This window comes from Hyperolius riggenbachi, chromosome 1 (genome assembly GCF_040937935.1).
Source record: "Hyperolius riggenbachi isolate aHypRig1 chromosome 1, aHypRig1.pri, whole genome shotgun sequence".
NCBI lineage: Eukaryota > Metazoa > Chordata > Amphibia > Anura > Hyperoliidae > Hyperolius > Hyperolius riggenbachi.
This window is the reverse complement of record NC_090646.1, coordinates 445,457,000-445,478,157: the sequence shown is the minus strand read 5'-3', so window position 1 is coordinate 445,478,157 and position 21,158 is coordinate 445,457,000. Positions and strand designations below refer to the sequence as shown.

General features: G+C 45.4%; 1 protein-coding gene across 1 annotated transcript in view; it reads left to right on the top strand.

Moving 5' to 3' along the window:
- Positions 1-21,158, top strand: part of HNF1A (HNF1 homeobox A) — a 112,059-nt gene that overhangs the window by 68,875 nt on the left and 22,026 nt on the right. Inside the window, exons 4-5 of the mRNA XM_068238643.1 lie at positions 7,381-7,589; positions 9,321-9,641. Coding sequence (XP_068094744.1) covers positions 7,381-7,589; positions 9,321-9,641 — 530 coding nt within the window. The remainder of the gene's footprint in view (positions 1-7,380; positions 7,590-9,320; positions 9,642-21,158) is intronic.

The window sequence follows — 21,158 nt, the reverse complement described above, 5'->3', positions numbered from 1 at the left end:
CTCTCCTAATGGTGGTTTTAATTTGTTCCAAACCAATAACCTGGAGACTGGAGCTGGAGCCCCCATGGAATTGCAGGAAATGTGAGGCTACTGAAGTGAGGGCTTTGCCATTATCAAAATCTCTTTGAGCAAGTCTAATTTTAGATAAATGTTGCTGGATACGTGTTTTAAGGGCATTTTTTGTCTGGCCAACATAAATCTTTGGACATGAGCATTTCAATGCATAGACCACCCCAGGTGTTCTACAATTAATGTATTGTTTCAACATGTATTGGTGAGTATTTGAGGAATCTTGTATGTGTGACTGTCTACGCATGAATGGACATATATTACATGACCCACAGGGGTAACTCCCACGTAGAGTACCCCCCTGTGACCGACCCCCACTTGATCTAAAATGGCTAGAACATAGTTTGTCCTTTAATGTGGGGCATCGTTTAGCAGTAATAGACGGGTGTAAAGATATACATCCGGCCAGGTCCGAATCTGATTGTAGTATAGGCCAAGCATTATTAAGAGCTCTATATATATCTGACCATCCACTATTGTATGTAGAGCTCAGTCTCACCAAATTGGTCGGAAGTCTCGGTCTACTGTGGATAAGATCAGTACGATTTCTATGGCGAGCCATATAAAAAGCCTTCTTAATGATCTTTCTGGGATAGCCACGATCCAGAAATCTCTGCTGAAGTTCCTGTGCCTGTCTAAGAAAATCAGTGTCATTAGAACACAGACGACGAAGTCTGAGAAACTGACTTACAGGTATATTGTCCTTTAGTGATTTATTATGCGCACTCTGATAATGTAGAAGGCTGTTGACCGCCGTAGGCTTACGATATAAGTCTGAAGTGAGTGTACCGTCATCTTGGATCCTCACGGTGATATCCAGAAAATCAATTTGTTGGGTTGACATCTGTACAGTGAGAAAAATGTTCATATCGTTCTTGTTTAATTCAGAAATAAATGCAGTACATAGTTCTTTAGGACCATTCCATATTATTAACAGGTCATCAATATACCTATACCAACCCATTATATATGGGTGATATTGGGAAAATTGTTCTCCAAAAACTATCTCCCGTTCCCAAAATCCCAAAAATAGATTAGCTATGGCCGGTGCACATTTGGCACCCATGGCCACGCCGCATACCTGTTTGTAGAATCTTCCATTAAAAATGAAATAGTTATGGTCCAATGTATACTGCAAAAGCTGTAAAAGAAAAGAATGAAGGTCAAATAATGTGAGATCTTCCATATCAAGAAAGTATCGGGTAGTATGTAATGCCCACCGATGGGAGATATTTGTATACAATGACTCAACATCGCAAGTGACAAGAAGTGATCCAGGCGGTACTCTAATATCCTCAATAATACGTAAGAGGTCCATGCTGTCACGTAGGTAGGAGTCCAGGGCAATCACATGTTGTTGGAGAAAAAAATCTATAAAGGAGCAGGCAGGTGCGGTTAAACTGTTAATTCCGGCTACAATAGGCCTTCCAGGGGGGTTATCTAGTGTCTTATGAACTTTGGGAAGCATATAAAAGGTAGCTACCATTGGTGTTTTAGGAAACAGGTATTCATATTCTTTGGAAGTTATGATACCCCTAGATTTAGCATCCGTTAGTAGCATTTCAAGTTGAACCTGATAATACTCGGTGGGGTCACCTGGTAAAGTAATGTAATTCTTAGTATTGTTAAGTTGTCTATATGCCTCCCTTAAATACATCTCCCTAGGCCAGATCACAATGTTGCCCCCTTTGTCCGCTTCCTTAATGATTAGTTCCATATTATTCCTGAGGCCCTCAATAGCCCCACGTTGGTTTTTGGACAAATTGTCTCTGATATTTCTCTGGACATTCATCTCACAAATGGCCCTCAGCATAACTTCAAAAAAGATTTTTATAGAGGGATAATTGCTGAAACATGGCATATATTTTGAAGGGTTTCTAAATAATTTGGAACGTACACTCACCCCATCTTGTCCTTCCTGATTTTCCCTTAGCAAGTCCATTAGATCATTAAGGGCTTGTCTATCTCTCTCATTAAGACCATCATCCATTGAAACTGAAGATGAAAAATGTTTCCTGAAGGCGAGTTTTCTGCAAAATAGATAAATGTCCTTTACAAGTTCAAACTTAGGCCCGGTTCACACTTGCGGTGGCCCTCCGGAATCGCCGTGCCGGAGCCGCACCGCCTGCAGAACGGACGGAACGGACGCACGGCATAGCAATTAAAGCCTATGCGTCCGTTCACATGGGTCCGTTCTGCAGAACCGGAGCCGGACCGGATCCGGGCCGGATCCGGACTCCGTTCCAACATGCGCTATTTTTTCATCCGGCCCCTCCGGCAGCCGTATCCAGGGCGGAGCCGGACTGCACCATCCGGCCAGTACAAACAAATGGGAACCGGAGGCCGCACAACACACTGGCTGAGAAATCCGGATGTTCTACCCCACTTCCTATGCGGATTTTTGCGGCGATATTGGCTGGGGACACATGGGCAAGCATTTTGGAGTGGAGCAGCACGAGCTGGAGGTGTTGGCAGGATGTTGGCAGCATGTCGGAGGTGGAGGTGAGTGCTAAACAGCAGAGGGCCTGATTCCACAGGTCCCCCTTCTGCTGACCTCCCAGACCCCAACATTTTTTTTTTTTTTACGTTAACTTTGCCAAACGGATCCGGATCGCATCCTGATTACCACCTGATGCAACCTGACCGGATCCGGATCGGATCCGGATCAGAACCGTACGGTTCCGATCCGGATCCGGTCCGGATCCGGTCAGGTCATCCGGTCCGTTTGGCAAACAACCGCTAATGTGAACCGGGCCTTATCCAATCCTTTAATAGGTGAAAACGATAATCCCATTTGTAACACCGATCTCTCGATGTCGGTCAACTCATAATCAGACAAGTTAATTACATTTAGTCGGTCTCTGCCTGGTATCTCCTCTGTCGTTTGCGTCTCTGATGTAATGGGGAACTTAACAGATCTCTGAGCCTCTCTATACTTCCGACCACCCCTTCTGGTTCTCCTTCTGTGTCGCTGGACAAAAAATCACTTGGTGAATCTGAGATTTCAGTATTAGTGCCACCTTGACCAGAACCTCCTGGATTCTTTGGTTTAGGTTTATTGGGGGGATTTCTAGGGGGAGGTTTGGGCCCCTGTGGTCTACCTCTGGGTCTGCGTCCACCTTGTCTACCATTGCCTCTATGAGACCATCTATATGCAGTGCCAGCATCATAATCATGTCTATCTCTTTCTAACTTCTTCTTTTTGCCCTCAATAATAGACGTTTCAAGCTGGGCCATATCTTTCTTAAATAAAGTCAAAAAAGGTTCAACAATTGTCTGTTTATCCAATTTAGCAATCTCTATTTCCAGAGCAGCAATACCGGATTTGACCTGAGCCAATAATATCCTATCATGGTCCAACAACATGTCAATAATAATAACGGAGCATCTGCCTAGCCCCTCCTCCCATGTTTTTTTGGAGTCTCCAAGTAATTCCCAGGTGGGAAAAATTTGTATCCTTAGTCCCCTAGGGAAAAGCTAAAAGCTTAGTCCCCTAGAATAATAATCTATGAAGATTGCTACACGCCTATATGGATGGACGTTTCTTGATTATGTGTTCATTGTATATATAATGAGTTAAGTGAATTGTATGCTGTTTATATGCATTGACATTGAGTGATATGTGGTTAACCCTTTTTTCCTTCCTTAGATCTAATAGAAGGGAATGCTGTATACTGCATTATTCTTATTGGAGAATTGATCCCTCCGGGTTACCCTATACTTACGCTTCCTTGCGCTCCAGCGTGGTCCTGGCTCTCCGCCCTTTCCGCCCACACCTATGGGCGACGTCAGCGGATATTACGTGAGGCGCGTCCTGCGCTCACGTGACCGCTCTCTCTGCACTATATAATATGGCGTCTTCCGCCTAATGGATGCTGGATCCCCCTCTCTTGACAAAGCGGCGTGACTGCCGCGATACTAGTAGAGCAGTCAGTCGGGGATATTCCTTCCTTCCTGCTGGTCACCTCGATCCTCTCCAACCTGGGTCACGTAAGCGCTCCTTCTCTGCACATTGCACTTTCAGTCCAGCATCATAATATGCAGGGTATACAGCATTCAACTCTGCTCTGTGGCATCTGTTTATTCATGTGCCCTTGTTATATGTCTATGCACTTTAATTGTTTATGTGAATATTTTTGCACCTTTATATATTGTTTGCACGATTTATTAAGCTCACATGAGCACTTTTGGAACCCGGGTTCTTCACTATGGGAGCTCTTATCTGAGCACCATAAGGTGAAAATACACATTTTTTTCTAATATATATGCCATCTATTATAGGTGTCATGCTGATTATTCTATACGAGGTTGACCAACGGATATGTTTTTAATGGTTTTTATATATAGTGTATAACCTGTATCTAATAAAATTGTGGTTATTTTTGTTTATATACAATTGTGGTGCTGTTCTTTGGTCATAAACCTTTTCCTTGACACATGTGGTACCGCCGTACTCAGGAGAAGTAGTATAATGTGTTTTGGGGTGTATTTTTACACATACCCATGCTGGGTGGGAGAAATCTCTCTGTAAATGGACAATTGTGTGTAAAAAAAATCAAACAATTGTCATTTACAGAGATATTTCTCCCACCCAGCATGGGTATGTGTAAAAATACACCCCAAAACACATTATACTACTTCTCCTGAGTACGACAATACCACATGTGTGGCACTTTTTTGCAGCCTAACTGCGCTAAGGGGCCCAAAGTCCATTTAAGTCATTTACAGAGATATTTCTCCCACCCAGCATGGGTATGTGTAAAAATACACCCCAAAACACATTATACTACTTCTCCTGAGTACGGCGGTACCACATATGTGGCACTTTTTTACACCCTAAGTGCGCTAAGGGGCCCAAAGTCCAATGAGTACCTTTAGGATTTCACAGGTCACATGTGGTATCGCCGTACTCAGGAGAAGTAGTATAATGTGTTTTGGGGTGTATTTTTACACATACCCATGCTGAGTGGGAGAAATTTCTCTGTCAATGGACAATTGTGTTTAAAAAAAATCAAACAATTGTCATTTACAGAGATATTTCTCCCACCCAGCATGGGTATGTGTAAAAATACACCCCAAAACACATTATACTACTTCTCCTGAGTACGGCAATACCACATGTGTGGCACTTTTTTGCAGCCTAACTGCGCTAAGGGGCCCAAAGTCCAATGAGCACCTTTAGGCTTTACAAAATGCGAGGACAGTAAACACACCCCACAAATGACCCCATTTTGGAAAGTAGACACTTCAAGGTATTCAGAGAGGGGCATGGTGAGTCTGTGGCAGATTTCATTTTTTTTTGTCACAAGTTAGCAGAAATGGAAACTTTTTTTTTTCCCTTGTCACAAACTGTCATTTTCCACTAACTTGTGACAAAAAATAATATCTTCTATGAACTCACTATGCCTCTGAGTGAATAATTTGGGATGTCTTTTTTCCAAAATGAGGTCATTTGGGGGGTATTTATACTATCCTGGAATTCTAGCCCCCCATAAAACATGACAGGTGGTCAGAAAAGTCAGAGATGCTACAAAATGGGAAAATTCACTTTTTGCACCATAGTTTGTAAACGCTATAACTTTTACCCAAACCAATAAATATAGGCTGAATGGTTTTTTTTTAATCAAAAACATGTTTGTCCACATTTTTCATGCTGCATGTATACATAAATTTTACTTTATTTGAAAAATGTCAGCACAGAAAGTTAAAAAAAATCATTTTTTTGACAAAATTCATGTCTTTTTTGATGAATATAATAAAAAGTAAAAATCGTAGCAGCAATCAAATAGCACCAAAAGAAAGCTTTATTAGTGACAAGAAAAGGAGCCAAAATTCATTTAGGTGGTATGTTGTATGAGCGAGCAATAAACCGTGAAAGCTGCAGTGGTCTGAATGGAAAAAAAGGGTCTGGTCCTTAAAGGGAACCTTAACTGCCGTGGAAAAATAAATTCACTTACCTGGGGGCTTTCCCAAGCCCCCTGCAGCCGTCCTGTGCCCGCGCCGGTCCTTCGGTGCCCTCCGGTCTCCCTCCGCCGCTAAGTTTCGTTTTCGGACGACTGCCAGTCGTCCTCGGGCCACTTCCGCAATCCTCGTCGTAAACTGCAGTAAAGCGCGTCCGCATGACGCGTTTGGCGTCATGCACATGACGCGTTTGGCATCATGCGGACGCGCTTTACTGCAGTTTACGACGAGGAATGCGAAAGTGGCCCGAGGACGACTGGCATTCGTCCGAAAACGAAACTTAGCGGCGGAGGGAGACCGGAGGGCACCGAAGGACCGGCGCGGGCACAGGACGGCTGCAGGAGGCTTGGGAAAGCCCCCAGGTAAGTGAATTTATTTTTCCACGGCAGTTAAGGTTCCCTTTAAGGGGGGTAAAGCCTACAGTCCTCAAGTGGTTAATCAAAGGAATACTCTCAGAACTGACGCAATTTCCCTTCACTTAAAGAGAACCCGAGGTGGGTTTGAAGAATATTATCTGCATACAGAGGCTGGATCTGCCTATGCAGCCCAGCCTCTGTTGCTATCCCAAACCCCCCTAAGGTCCCCCTGCACTCTGCAATCCCTGATAAATCACAGCCAAGCTGCTGACAAACAGCTTGTCAGAGCTGGCTGTGTTTATCTCTATAGTGTCAGTCTGCTGCTCTCCCCGCCTCCTGCAGAACTCCAGTCCCCGCCTGCATCCCTTCCCTCCCTGCTGATTGGAGGGAAGGGACGGGGGCAGGGACAGGAGCTATGCAGGAGGCGGGGGAGCAGCTGAGACTGACACTACAGATGTAAACATAGCCTCACAGCATGGCTGTGATTTATGAGGGATTGCAGAGTGCAGGGGGACCTTAGTGGGGTTTGGGATAGCAACAGAGGCTGGGCTGTATAGGCAGATCCAGGCTCTGTATGCAGATAACATTCTTTAAACACACCTCGGGTTCTCTTTAAGAAAGCATTGGGGAGCTTCTTACAAACATGCAGAACACTCCCCCCTGCTGGTAAGGACAGTTTAAGAAGAAAAAACTGTCGGTAATGCTATGATAAATCTGGCCCACAGACTGCAAACTATGCTGGAATATTGTGTGTGTGTGTGGGTGGGAGGGGGGATTCGAGACGCTGTGTGTGTGGGGGGGGGGGTGTTAGATCTCCTGGGCTCGGCAATTTTTAAAGTAGCTCGCAAACTGAAAAAGTGTGGGCACCCCTGTTGTAAGATAAAGATTTAACCTTTTCAAATGTAACATGAATTGATTCACTGTTTTTTTTCTGATAATTAGCTTTGGGCTCATGTGTGTAACCTAACATATGTCTCTGTGTTTTGTACTTCAGGGCGGAGTGTATACAAAGAGGGGTGTCCCCTTCACAAGCACAAGGACTGGGCTCAAACTTGGTGACAGAAGTGCGAGTTTATAATTGGTTTGCAAACAGGCGCAAGGAAGAAGCGTTCCGGCACAAACTAGCAATGGACACATACACTGGTCAACAGAGCTCCGCATCTGGCCTGTCATCCCATGAGATGCCTCCAACCAAGGCAACTGGTAAATGCAGCCTGTAGTCTTTTCACATTGCTATTCAGTTGCAATGTACAGTATCTGGTTTCGTTACGTAGTATGTAAAAAATATAAAATATATATATTTTTTACAAACACGAAGTATCTTCTCACACCTTTCATACATCCTCAAACCCACCCGCCCCTCTTTGGCCATTTTAACCTTTCATTGCTAGAGAGGAGTATTAAGCCTTAAACACACTGATGGAGTCAGCTGGCAGGGATCGGGACTTGATTTTGGAGTCCAATGCTGTACATGAGTCTGCTATAGGAAGGGGCGGAGGGACAACGAGCAGCATGTGATAGAGCAGCCTACTGGGGTGATACCGGGGTGATTCAGGAAAACAATGTGCTAAGTCACCAGGGATCGCTAAAGATCTGGCATGCAAATTTCTAATGACTTGCAATTGAGCCAATCAAACCTAATAGCTGCTAATTAAATGGCTGGCAGCTGAGTGGACAATCAACTGCCAGCTTTAATTGTTGCATTTTAGTAAAAATTGCTGCTTATGCCTATTCATTATGAATTAACCTCAGTCCCATTTGCCCTACTTATTAAATATTACTGTCCCCCCACCTGTTAGGGCACGGAATCCACTTTTTAATTCTCAACTTTAAAAATCAAATCGTTCCTTTAAGATTTCAATAATAAAAATATTATTTTTTTCAGTTGCAATCAGTGCTTTGATTACCCATCATTACCTTAAAATGGTATCTGCAGCTCCATTACCTTAAATAGGAGTAAATGAAATTGGTGAATGGCATTGGCAATCCATGGTTGTAGCTGTGAATATGTGTTTAACACCCCCCCCCCCCCCCCCACCACCACCACCACCACCACCACCACCCCTGAAATCTGTTCTTTACTGTGAAACTGGAGAAGGTTATGTGGTAATTGATAAAGTGACCATCGGGCTGCTTGTCCTTTATAGCTTATGATTATTGCTAAACATGGCAATCACAAGAAACCGAAGAAGTCTTGTAAACTTCTATATACAGTATATATATGGAAATCATCTGATAGCAGTAGTAATACAAGAATAATAGCACCTATGGCAATCAACTGTCACTTTCATAAATAGACACCTTAGATTGTGAAAGGTCAAGTGAGCAGGGTCCTCACCATTTAGAACATAGTTACATAGTTAGTTTGGTTGGAAAAATATATCCGTCCATCAAGTCCAACCAGAAAAAAATAAAATAATAAACAAAACAAAAAAAACAAAAAAAACACCATCCTGAACCTGCACATATGCCAGTTGATCCAGGGGAAGGTGAAAAACCTTACAAGGCCTGGGCCAATTAGCCTTAAAAGGGAAAAAATCCTCCCCGACTCCAAATGGCAGTCAGATAAATCCCTGGATCAATTCTTCTGGGAATTACCTAATAATTATAGCCGTGGATGATCTTCAATGCAGGGAAAGCATCCAAGCCCTCTTTAAGTGCAGATATAGATTTTGCCATAACTACTTCCTGAGGTAAGATGTTCCAGATTTGAACCACTCTCACTGTGAAGGACCCCTTTCTAAATAGATGGCTAAAAACCTCTATATGACATAGTTTGGTATTAAATCTTTTCCTTTGCACCCCATACTTATTGCATTGCTATACATACATACTACAGCTCTGACAAAAGGGGGGAATATGAGATCAGATGTCCAAAGTTACAGTCACACTGTTATGTATGTATGGTAATGATGTAATGTTATTCTGCAACAGGCATCCGGTATAACCACGATTCCTCAAGTGATCGCGGATCCTCGATGGTGGGCAGCCAGAATGGTTTGTCACCTACTGATATGGAACACAGTCACACTCACAGCCTGCTAACCAGTGACAGCAAATTGATTTCAGCAACAGGGGGCTCCCTTCCACCTGTCAGCACACTTACTGCCTTGCATAGTCTGGACCATGGACAGCACACTATTGGACAGACACAGAATCTTATTATGGCTTCACTCCCCAGTGTCATGACAATTGGCGCAGATGCAGCACTTGGACCTGCCTTCAGCAATTCCGGACCATCAACATTAGTGATTGGTAAAGATATATCTTATGATAGTTCTAACTTTCTATAGGATGTTAAATGAAGAAACACTTGAGTGATGAATAACAGTACAATCTCCAGTAGGTAGAAAAATACCTTTTAATGGCTAAGTGATAGTTAAAGAGACACTGAAGCGGGGAAAAATTATGATATAATGAATAGGTTGTGTAGTTGGGAAATATACTAGAACATTAGTAGCAAAGAAAATATTCTCATATTTTTATTTTCAGCTATACAGTTATTTTATAACATTGCATCATTCTCTAATATTTGCAGTTTACACACTACTCAGCACTCTAAATCATTTTCCAGAGCAGGCCAGTGAACTATCGACCTGTCCTCTGCAGAGAAAAAGAAAATACAGTGACTGAAAGTTGAGATAATAAGCTTCAGAAGATAGAGCTCTCTGTGACTTTGAAAGGCATGGTGCTCAATGGCTCTTTTACATGGATAACAACTGGAGTTTCTTAACTCTTCCTGTACTGGAAACAATATTAGATTTATGTCTGCTCCTAATGTTTTATTTTTTAGCTGTACTACACATATAAATCATATTTTTTTTTCCGCTTCAGTGTTTCTTTAAATGATGCAAGCTTTCTGGGATCTAGTCCCCTTCTTCAGGCATATTTCTAGATGTTAGATAAAGTAAAACACTGATGTAGGTTTTACTTTAGCTAACATCTAGAAGAAGGGGACTAGATCCCAGAAAGCTTGCATCATTTAACTATCACTTTGTTTTTTCTACCTACATAATTTGTTTGGCTAACACGATACAGAAACTTTTCTGATAGCATAATCTCCAGTGAGCATATACCGTATATTGTTTTGTCCTAATATCTAAACAGGAAAAAGGATGACATACAAGATGAAGGTAGGGCCTGTTCACAGTAAACTGAAAAACGCTGTGTTTACCAGAATGTGTAATGGTTAGCGGAGATACTGCCACAACAGCAAGCGGCATGGCGGCTATCTCCGCGTCGCAGCCGGCGGTTTCCGCCGCACAGTTACATGCTGGTGCTTTGCCTGGTCCTTCTATCGCTTATAGACTAAGGGCTACGCGCGCGCGCGCCGAGCGAAAGGACCTTTATGCATCTAGAAGGGGAGTCAGCTGATCACTCGGTCAGCCGACTCCAGCTATGCTCTGGATTGGCTGAGTGACTGGGGCGGCGCTATGGAGCGCGTTTGGTATATATAGGACCTGCCTGTCAGTTGTTTCACGTCTGCTGTTGCATATGCTACGTGTTAACACTCAGACCTAGTCAGATCCCAATGTGTGCTAGAACCAGCTGGAGCTGGGGATCCACACTTAGCCAGATTCTGTTGATAGCTTAAAGTACTAATTGAATTGTATTATTTGTTATGACCTTCTGCTAGTTTGACTATTCTTCTGCTCTCTGATTCGGTACCTTTGCCTATCTGATATAGTTGCTGCCTAAACTACTACTCTGATTTAGCTTCCTGTCTCTGTACCATATCTGTCCGTGTGTTGCCGAACCTGCTTGTCTGACTCTTCTGCCCTCACCAGGGTGCTTAGTCCTGGTGAGGGACTCTCAGTTTAGTTTCCACCTGCTCCTCAGGTAGATATCTGCAGTATAGTCTGAATCACCTGCTTCTCAGGTAGATAGCTGCAGTATAGTCTGAATCGCCTGCTCCTCAGGTAGATAGCTGCAGTACAGTCTTATTCACCTGCTCCTCAGGTTGATAGCTGCAGTACAGTCTTAATCAACTGCTCCTCAGGTTGATAGCTGCAGTACAGTCTTAATCAGCTGCTCCTCAGGTTGATAGCTGCAGTACAGTCTTAATCACCTGCTCCTCAGGTGACTAGCTATTACAGTACTTTCTGGATCTCCTGCCCCTCAGGGGACCACCTGCTGCAGTACAGTCTGAATCACTTGCTCCTCGAGTAATCACTCTACATTGTCTCACTGTGCATCGCTCGCTCCTCGGGTGAAACTATCACTACTCCTCTGTGTCTCCAGCCTGCTGGAGTACTGATTACTGTGTTCTTTAGAGATACCCCCTTCTACCAGCCCCTCTGGGATAGTGGGTATCTCTATCAATATTTACTGTTGCACCAAACACTATCTTACACCTGAGTGTCCTGTGTCTTGCTATACTTGTATTATTGATGATTCTGCAGATCACCACATAATCAGGTATAACATCTGTATTATTGGTGATACTGCAGATCACCAATATTCAGAAAATCTGTTCTTGCTGACATCAATCGTTACAGAACAGCAGACCAAACAATATGGACGCGCACTGCGTGACCAAGTTGGAGTCCTGGCCACCGCGGTAAAGAATCTTACCGGGGTGATTAATACCCAACAGACTCAGATTACTCAATTGTCTGGGACTGTACAGGTACTCCAAACAGCCGTTGATGCAGTGCGATCCCCTCCAGTCACGGACCTTCGCATGTCCGTACCTGAAAAGTTTTCTGGCCATAGATCTGACTTTCAGAATTTCAGGAATCGGGTGTTGTCTTATTTTGAGTTGAGGCCCAATCTGTCAGGATCTGAGAACCAGAGGGTAACATTCATAAAGACCCTTCTGTCAGGGGATTCACAAACATGGGCATAAAGTCTGAATGCTGAGCATAAAGCGTTATCTTCAGTTCAGGAGTTTTTTAAGGCCATGGCCGTTATTTACGATGATCCGGATATTGCTACCACTGCTGAGAGGAAACTGAAAACGCTCAGGCAGGGTCGTAATCCGGTGGAGGTTTACGCAGCTGAGTTTAGGAGGTGGGCTGTGTTGGCTAGATGGGGAACATATGCATTGTTAGACTGTTTCCTGTCAGGATTATCGGATGTAGTTTCCGATTTAATGTTAGGGCATCCTGAGCCTAAATCTCTAGATGAAGCAATTGCGTTGGCGGTACGGGTTGATCGCCTTCGCTATCAGAGACAAACGCGTGGGAAGAATGCTATAAGATCTGTTTCCTACGCCTCTTCTCCACCCTCGTCACCTCCAGATGAACCGATGCAGTCGGTCACTCGAGGCTGACGCAAGTGGAAAGGAATAGCAGAAGGTCAGAAAGACTGTCTATACTGTGCTGAGGAGGGTCACATTGTCCAGAATTGCCTTAAAAAGTCGGGAAACGCTGCTGCCTAGGTGTAGTCAGAGGTAATACCCTAGGCGAGCCATTTCTACCTCTAAATAATAACCATTTGCTCCTCCCTTGCTCCATCACTTGGGAGGGTCGGGCTACGGCCACAGAGGCATTTGTGACTCGGGCTCTGCAGCCAATTTTATAGACTATGACTTTGTGAAAAAAATGGGCTTTCCTTTGCTCCCGCTGGACCGTCAGATTTTGGTTACAGCAGTAGATGATTCTCCGTTATAGTGTAGAAAGCCTCTTTCTCAGACTCCTTCATTGCTGTGTACTTTAGGGGTGCTACATAAGGAGAAATTACAGTTCTTTGTCCTGCAGATGGCAACCTCTACCATTATCCTCGGTATGCCCTGGTTGCAACTACACTCCCCTCAGATTGACTGGGCGTCCGGTCAGCTACAGAGCTGGTCAACCCATTGTCATCATCATTGTCTGGAGAGAGTTGCGGTGTGTGCCACCAAGGTTCAAGTCAAAGGGGTGCTAGTGCAGTACGCAGAATTTGTGGATGTATTTTGTCCCAAATCAGCAGACAAACTCCCACCTCACCGGAGTTTCGATTGTCCCATTGAGTTAAAATCAGGTTGTATGCCTCCTAGAGGCCATCTCTACAATTTGTCTGGACCAGAGAAGTTGGCTATGCAGGAGTATATTAAAGAAAATCTGGCCAAGGGCTTTATCCGTCCTTCTAGATCTCCAGCGGGAGCTGGGTTCTTTTTTGTGCAGAAGAAGGACGGTGGGCTCAGACCTTGCATTGACTATCGGGGTTTAAATAAAATCACAGTAAAGAATCGTTATCCACTGCCTTTGATAGACGATTTGTTTGCTCAGGTAACCAATGCCAGTATTTTCTCTAAAATGGATCTTCGAGGGGCATACAACCTGGTACGCATTAGGGACGTTGATGAATGAGAGACGGCGTTCAACACACCCGATGGGCACTACGAGTATCTGGTTATGCCCTTCGGGTTGTGTAATGCGCCCGCCGTTTTCCAAGAATTGATTAATGAAGTTTTTAGGGAGGTTCTGGTAAAATTCGTCTTAGTATATTTGGATGATATACTGATTTTCTCTCCCAATCTGACAGAACATCGTAAACATGTGAAGTATGTGTTAAGGAAACTAAGGCAGAACTCATTGTACGTAAAGCTAGAGAAGTGCCTCTTTGAGGTCACACAGGTCCCTTTTTTGGGATATATCATTTCCACTTCAGGCCTTTCCATGGATCCTGAAAAAGTCTCTGCTGTATTGGAGTGGCCTCAACCTGTAGGATTGAAGGCACTCCAAAGATTTCTTGGCTTCGCCAATTACTACAGGAAATTCATCAAAGGGTTCTCTTCTGTGGTATCACCCCTAACCAGTCTTACCAAAAAAGGCAAAACAAAAGTTTGCTTTCCTAAAACAGAAAGAATTTGCGATAATTCAGGTTGGAGTGAGCTCGAGATGTCTCCCAGGCACCACTGCTGAATATATGCAAATTAACCATTGTTAACTTACCAAAAAAGGGGCTGACACTTACCATTGGTCGGCAGAGGCAAAGTCTGCCTTTGCTACTCTTAAAAAACTATTTTGCTCTGCTCCCATTCTGAGACATGTTGATGTCACCTTCCCCTTCATCGTTGAGGTGGATGCATCGGAGGTTGGGGTTGGGGCTGTACTGTCTCAGCGCTCGGGCTTACAAGGCAAACCTTATCCCTGTGCTTTCTTTTCTCGTAGGTTCTCTCCAGCTGAGAGGAACTACGATATTGGCAATCGGGAGCTTCTGGCCATTAAGTTAGCCTTTGAAGAATGGCGTCATTGGCTTGAAGGAGCAGAACATACTATTACAGTTTATACGGATCATAAGAACTTGGAGTACATTGAAGGGGCCAAAAGACTCAGTCCCCGACAGGCCCGCTGGTACCTGTTCTTTTCAAGGTTCAGATTTGTAATAACATATACTCCAGGGAGCAAGAATGTCAAAGCAGATGCACTTTCTAGGTGCTTTGAGCCTGAGACAGTGCAGCCTACAGTCCCTGAAACCATCCTACCTCAAAGACTAGTGGTATCGGCCACGGAGACCTGGGAAGATTGGGCAAATACGTTAAGGCCTTACCAACAGGACATTCCTGAGGGGAAGCCTGAGGGGGTTCTTTTTGTGCCACTTCCCTTCCGCTTACAAATCTTGCAACTTTTCCATACCCATAAGAATGCAGGGCATCCCGGAGCTGCTCGAACTCAGGATCTGTTAGCTAGACGTGTATGGTGGCCATCGTTGGCACTCGATTGCAAGGAGTTTGTAAGAGAATGCGCTGTGTGTGCCAGAAGTAAGCCATCTCGCCAGGCACCTGTGGGTACCCTTCAGTCCTTGCCAGTGCCAAACGAACCCTGGACTCATTTGTCCATGGACTTCCTAGGAGAACTCTCTAGCTCTGAAGGCAAGACGGTCATCTGGGTTGTAGTGGATAGGTTCAGTAAAATGGCTCATTTCGTACCTCTGAAAGGACTCCCCTCGGCCCAGGAATTGGCTGATCTCTTCATCCAGCAATTTTCCGGCTGCATGGCATTCCAGAAAAAGTAGTGTCAGATAGGGGAGTCCAGTTCGTGTCGAAATTCTGGAGAGCCTTTTGCCGTCAGCTCAATATGGACCTTTCTTTTTTTATCAGGCTACCACCCACAGACCGAAAGGGTTAACCAGTCACTAGAACCTTTTCTTAGGTGTTACGTGGCAGATGCGCAATCAGATTGAGTGAAGTTCCTGCCATTTGCAGAATTTGCGCATAATAACCTGAAGAGCTCATCTTCAGGTTTCTCTCCATTTCAGGTGGTCTCGGGGAGATCTCCCAAGTTTTCTCCTTTGCCAGTAGCATCTTCTCCCTTTCCGGCTTTAGAAGATTGGCAAAGGGCTTTGAGGGAGATTTGGGTCCTGGTAAAGAGAAATCTGGGGAAAGCCTTCTAGGTTCAGAAAAAACAGGCAGATAAAAGACGGTCGGTAGAATGGAAGTTTTCCCCAGGAGATAAGGTGTGGGTGTCTACTCGACATTTAGCCTTGAAACAACCGTCTCCCAAGTTAGGACCCAGATTCATAGGCCCGTAGCCTGTGTCTAAAAAAATTAATGATGTGACGTATGTGATTGATCTCCCAGCCAGCATGAGAGGTGTGAGATCATTCCATGTTTCTTTGCTTAAACCTGCTGTGCATGTGGATTCCTCCCCCCCCCCCCTCCCCAGTGATGATTGACGATCAACCAGAGTATGATATCGAGAAGATTCTGGATTCTCGATTAGTGCAGAATTCTGTGCAGTACCTGGTTCATTGGAAGGGCTATGGCCTACAGGAGAGAACTTGGGTGCCGGATTGTCGCATGCATGCAGAGGAGTTGAAGAAAGAGTTTCATGAGTTACACCCTGGGAAACCGGGTAGGAAGTGTCCGGGGTCCACTCCTCGGGGGGGGGGGGGGTGTACTGTAATGGTTAGCGGAGATACTGCCGCAACAGCAAGCGGCATGGCGGCTATCTCCGCGTCGCAGCCGCCGGTTTCCGCCGCACAGTTACATATGCTGGTGCTTTGCCTGGTCCTTCTATAGCTCATAGACTAAGGGCTACGTGTGCGCGCGCCGAGCGAAAGGACCTTTATGCATCTAGAAGGGGAGTCAGCTGATCACTCGGTCAGCTGACTCCAGATATGCTCTGGATTGGCTGAGTGACTGGGGCGGCGCTAAGGAGCGCGTTTAGTATATATAGGACGTGCCTGTCAGTTGTTCCGTGTCTGCTGTTGCATATGCTATGTGTTAGCACTCAGACCTAGTCAGATCCCAAAGTGTGCTAGAACCAGCTGGAGCTGGGGATCCACACTTAGCCAGATTCTGTTGATAGCTTAACCACTTCACCACTGAGGGGTTTTACCCCTTGAACACCAGAGCAATTTTCACCTTTCAGCGCTCCATCCATTCATTCGTCTATAACTTTATTATTACTTATCGCAAGTAAATGAACTATATCTTGTTTTTTTCGCCACCAATTAGGCTTTCTTTAGGTGGGACATTATGCCAAGAATTATTTTATTCTAAATGTGTTTTAATGGGAAAATAGGAAAAAATGTGGGAAAAAAATATTATTTTTCAGTTTTCAGCCATTATAGTTTTTACATAATGCATGCTACTGTAATTAAAACCCATGAAATGTATTTGCCCATTTGTCTCGGTTATAAAACCGTTTAAATTATGTCCCTATCACAATGTTTGGCGCCAATATTTTATTTGGAAACAAAGGTGCATTTTTTTCAGTTTTGCGTCCATCCCTAATTACAAGGCCATAGTTTATAAAGTAACAGTGTTATACCCTCTTGACATAAATATTTAAAAAGTTCAGTCCCTAAGGTAACTATTTATGTTTTTTTTTATTGTATTTTTGTTTTGTTTTTTTAAATTACAAAAAAAAAAAAAATTGGGGAGTGTGGTAGGTAATGAGTTAATTTATTGTGTAATCCAATGTAATTGTATGTGTAAAATGCTTTAGGGTGTAGTTCACTATTTGGCCACAAGATGGCCACAGTGAGTCTGTTTACATGCGACCTGTAAGGACGCTTACAGGAAGCAGTAGGAAGCTGCGAGAATCACAATGATCGCGCTGTTTCTAATAGAAGCAGCGGATCATTGCGGGGGCTTGGATCAACCAACGGGAATGGATTTTCCCGTTCATTGATCTCCGGGCGAGCGGGCGGCGGCGTGCACGAGCGGCGGGTGCGCGCACGAGCTGCGGGAGCGCGGACAGTGGCGGTAGCGCGGAAGGTACGGATTTCTCCGTCCCTGGGGGTGAAATTATGGAAAAAGGGACGGAGAAATTCGTACCGCCGGGGGTAAAGTGGTTAAAGTACTAATTGAATTGTATTATTTGTTATGACCTTCTGCTAGTTTGACTATTCTTCTGCTCTCTGATTCGGTACCTTTGCCTATCTGATATAGTTGCCGACTCTGCCTTAACTACTACTCTGATTTAGCTTCCTGTCTCTGTACCGTATCTGTCCGCGTGTTGCCGAACCTGCTTGTCTGACTCTTATGCCCTCACCAGGGAGCTTAGTCCGGGTGAGGGACTCTCAGTTTAGTTTCCACCTGCTCCTCAGGTAGATAGCTGCAGTATAGTCTGAATCACCTGCTCCTCAGGTAGATAGCTGCAGTATAGTCTGAATCACCTGCTCCTCAGGTAGATAGCTGCAGCACAGTCTTAATCAGAATCAGATTTATTTCGCCAAGTGCAGCAGTTGCCACACTCGGAATTGTTTGTGGTACACATCGGCATAGAGCATAGTACAAAGCGGCAAAAACATAGTAGTGCAACGCATGCAATGACGAACAGACAAAGACATTAAAACAACTTAGTGCAAGAAAAAAAAAAAAAAAATTGTGCAGACAATTGACAAAAGAATTTAAGGTATTGTAGTGCAAAACTACGTGCGGAGCCTCGGAAAAAGTACATATTTATTTAGGCCTGGGTCACAGATGTGCTATTTAGTTTTTCTATGTGTGTGACTGAGTTCAGAAGGCACACTGCTTGGGGGAAAAAGGAGTTCCTGTGCCTGGAGGTTTTGGTGGAGATAGCCCTGTAACGATGGTCCGAGCGCATGCGGTTGAAGAAGCGGCTGCCGGGATGGTGCGGGTCATTCGTGATCCTGTATGCCCTTGTTTTCAATCTGGATGCGCGGAGGAGGTGGCAGGGGTGACCCAATGATTCTTTCCGCTGCCTTGATTACTCTTTGTAGTCTGTACCTGTCGCTCATGGTGGCTCCACCATACCACACGATGATAGATGAGCACAGGATTGACTCGATGGTGGCAGTGTAGAAGCTTGATAACAGTTCTTGCGGCATACCAAACTTCCTGAGTTGTCTTAGGAAGAACAGCCGTTGCTGCGCCTTCTTTTGGCATTTAGTGGTGTTTTCACTCCATCTCAAGTCGTTGGTGATGGTAGTGCCCAGAAACCGAACACTTGATACTCTGGTGACTTCAGTGCCTTCGATGAATACCGGGCTGAGTGGGGAGGGGCATTTCCTGAAGTCGATAACCAACTCAACTGTCTTTGCAGCGTTTAGGACAAGCATGTTGTCCTTACACCAGTTGCAGATTCGCTCAATCTCACTGCGGTAGGTGCGTTCGTCCTCTCCACTGATGAGACCAAGGATGGTGGTGTCGTCCGCAAATTTTATTACTTTAACGCAGTCAGCGGTTGACGTGCATCTGTTTGTATACAGGGAAAACAGGATCGGAGACAGTACACAGCCTTGGGGGGCGCCAGTATTTGTGGTCCTCATTTGGGAGAGGCAGCTGCCAAGTTTGACCTGTTGCGTCCTGTTTGTAAGGAAGTCCTTGATCCAGGTGCAGAGATTTCCGTCAAGCCCAAGTTGCGCTAAGTTGTTGTACAGGATTTTCGGGCAGATCGTATTGAAAGCAGAGCTAAAATCCAGAAAGAGGATCCTGGCGTAGGTGTTGGGTCTGTCCAGATGTTCCATAATGTATGCCAGACTGATGTTAATGGCATCCTCTACGGACCTGTTTGCCCTGTATGCAAATTGAAGTGGATCTAGGAGAGCGTTGGTGGAGTTTTTCAGATGGGTGAGGACTAGTTTTTCAAGGATCTTCATGACAGTTGAGGTAAGGGCCATGGGTCTGTAGTTGTTGAGATCCGTGACACCTGGTTTTTTGGGTAGTGGAATGATGGTGGACCTTTTAAGGCAGGAGGGTACTTTGCCAGCCGACAGGGAATTCTGAAAAATGGAGGTCAGCACCGGGGCTAGCTGGCTAGCGCAAGATCTAAGGCACATGGATGACACGCCGTCTGGGCCAGAGGCTTTCCTAGGATTAAGTTTCCGGAGGTGCCTGAGTACATCTGACACCTGGACCACAGCTGGTTCTGGGAGGGCACTACCAGTACTAGGAGAGGTGGGTGTGGAGGGTGCCCAGTGGTTGGCCCTCGGATCTCCTACCAGGGTTGGTTGATGTTCAAACCTGCAGTAGAATTCGTTGAGTTTTTCTGCTAGTTCGAGGCTCGGGGGTGCATGTTGGGGAGAAGTTTTGAAATTCGTGGCTGCCCTAAGACCTTGCCAGACCTCACGTGAGTTGTTTGAGTGTAGGCGGAGCCCCAGCTTGTTGGAGTAGGCCCTCCTTGCTGCGCTAAGTTCACTATTGAGGGTGTATCTGGCTGCCTTGAATTCCTCTGGTGTTCCGGACTTGTGCGGTTCTTCCTTGATTTTCCGGAGCCGGCGTAACTTGCCATTAAACCAGGGCTTGTTGTTAGGGTAGGCCCTGAAGGTTTTTGTGGGGATGCACAGCTCCTCGCAGAAGCTGATGTAGGAGATGACGTTCTCTGTCCATTCCTCCAGGCAGGCTGTCTCGAGGGTCGCCCAGTCGGTGCAGTCAAAGCTGGCCTGTAGTTGTAGGTTAGCTACTTCTGTCCACTTTCTCACAGTCCTGAGGACTGGCTTGGATGATTCAAGGTGCCTTCTGTAGGTTGGAATTAGATGGATTAGGCAGTGGTCAGAGTTGCCTAGGGGAGCCTGTCGAATAGGTTTGTACGCCTCCTTGAGGACCGTGTAGCAATGGTCCAGGGTGTTCTGATTCCTGGTGGGGCAAGTAATGTGCTGTTTGTAGCGAGGCATCTCCGTGTGGAGGTTCGCGCTGTTGAAGTCCCCGCAGACGATGAAAAGGGAGTCTGGGAGGGATGTTTCCCACCTCGAGATGGTGTCGCTGATTGTACGCTGAGCGATCTTGGTGTTGGCACTGGGGGGGATATATACTCCTACAAGAACGTAGGAGGAGAATTCTCTTGGTGAATATTGAGGTTTGCAATTTATGAGTATGAGCTCAATGTCAGGGGAGCAGTGACTGTCCATGATGGATGTGTTTGTGCACCAGGTGGCCTTGATATAGAAGCAGATGCCACCCCCCCTCTGTTTCCCAGAGAGTGCGCTGTCACGGTCAGCACGGAAGAGGTTGAAGCCAGGTAGTTGGAGGGAGTTGTCCGGGATGGTGTCGTTCAGCCACGTTTCACTGAAGCAAAGGACTGGGGTGTTCGCTCCCATTGAATGGTTGCGTCCGAGTAGTATGAGCAGTTCATCAAGCTTGTTTGGGAGGGAGCAGACGTTGGCCAGGAGAATGGCTGGGATGGGTGAACGCAGGCCCTTTCTTTTAAGCTTCACTTGGACTCCTGCTCTCTTCCCCCTGGGGCGGTATCTCCTGCTGGCCCACCTGGCCCTCCTGGTGAGAAGCCCGATGTGTGCCCAGACTATGTCCCGCAGGGATGCATAGGACTCTGCGCAGCTGGCCTCCCATAGCAGGAGTTCCTCTCTGGTGTGCGTGGTGGTGCACGTCGTGCTTGGGGAGTGCGGCGGCTTCAGAGCCATGGAGCTGCTATGGTATAT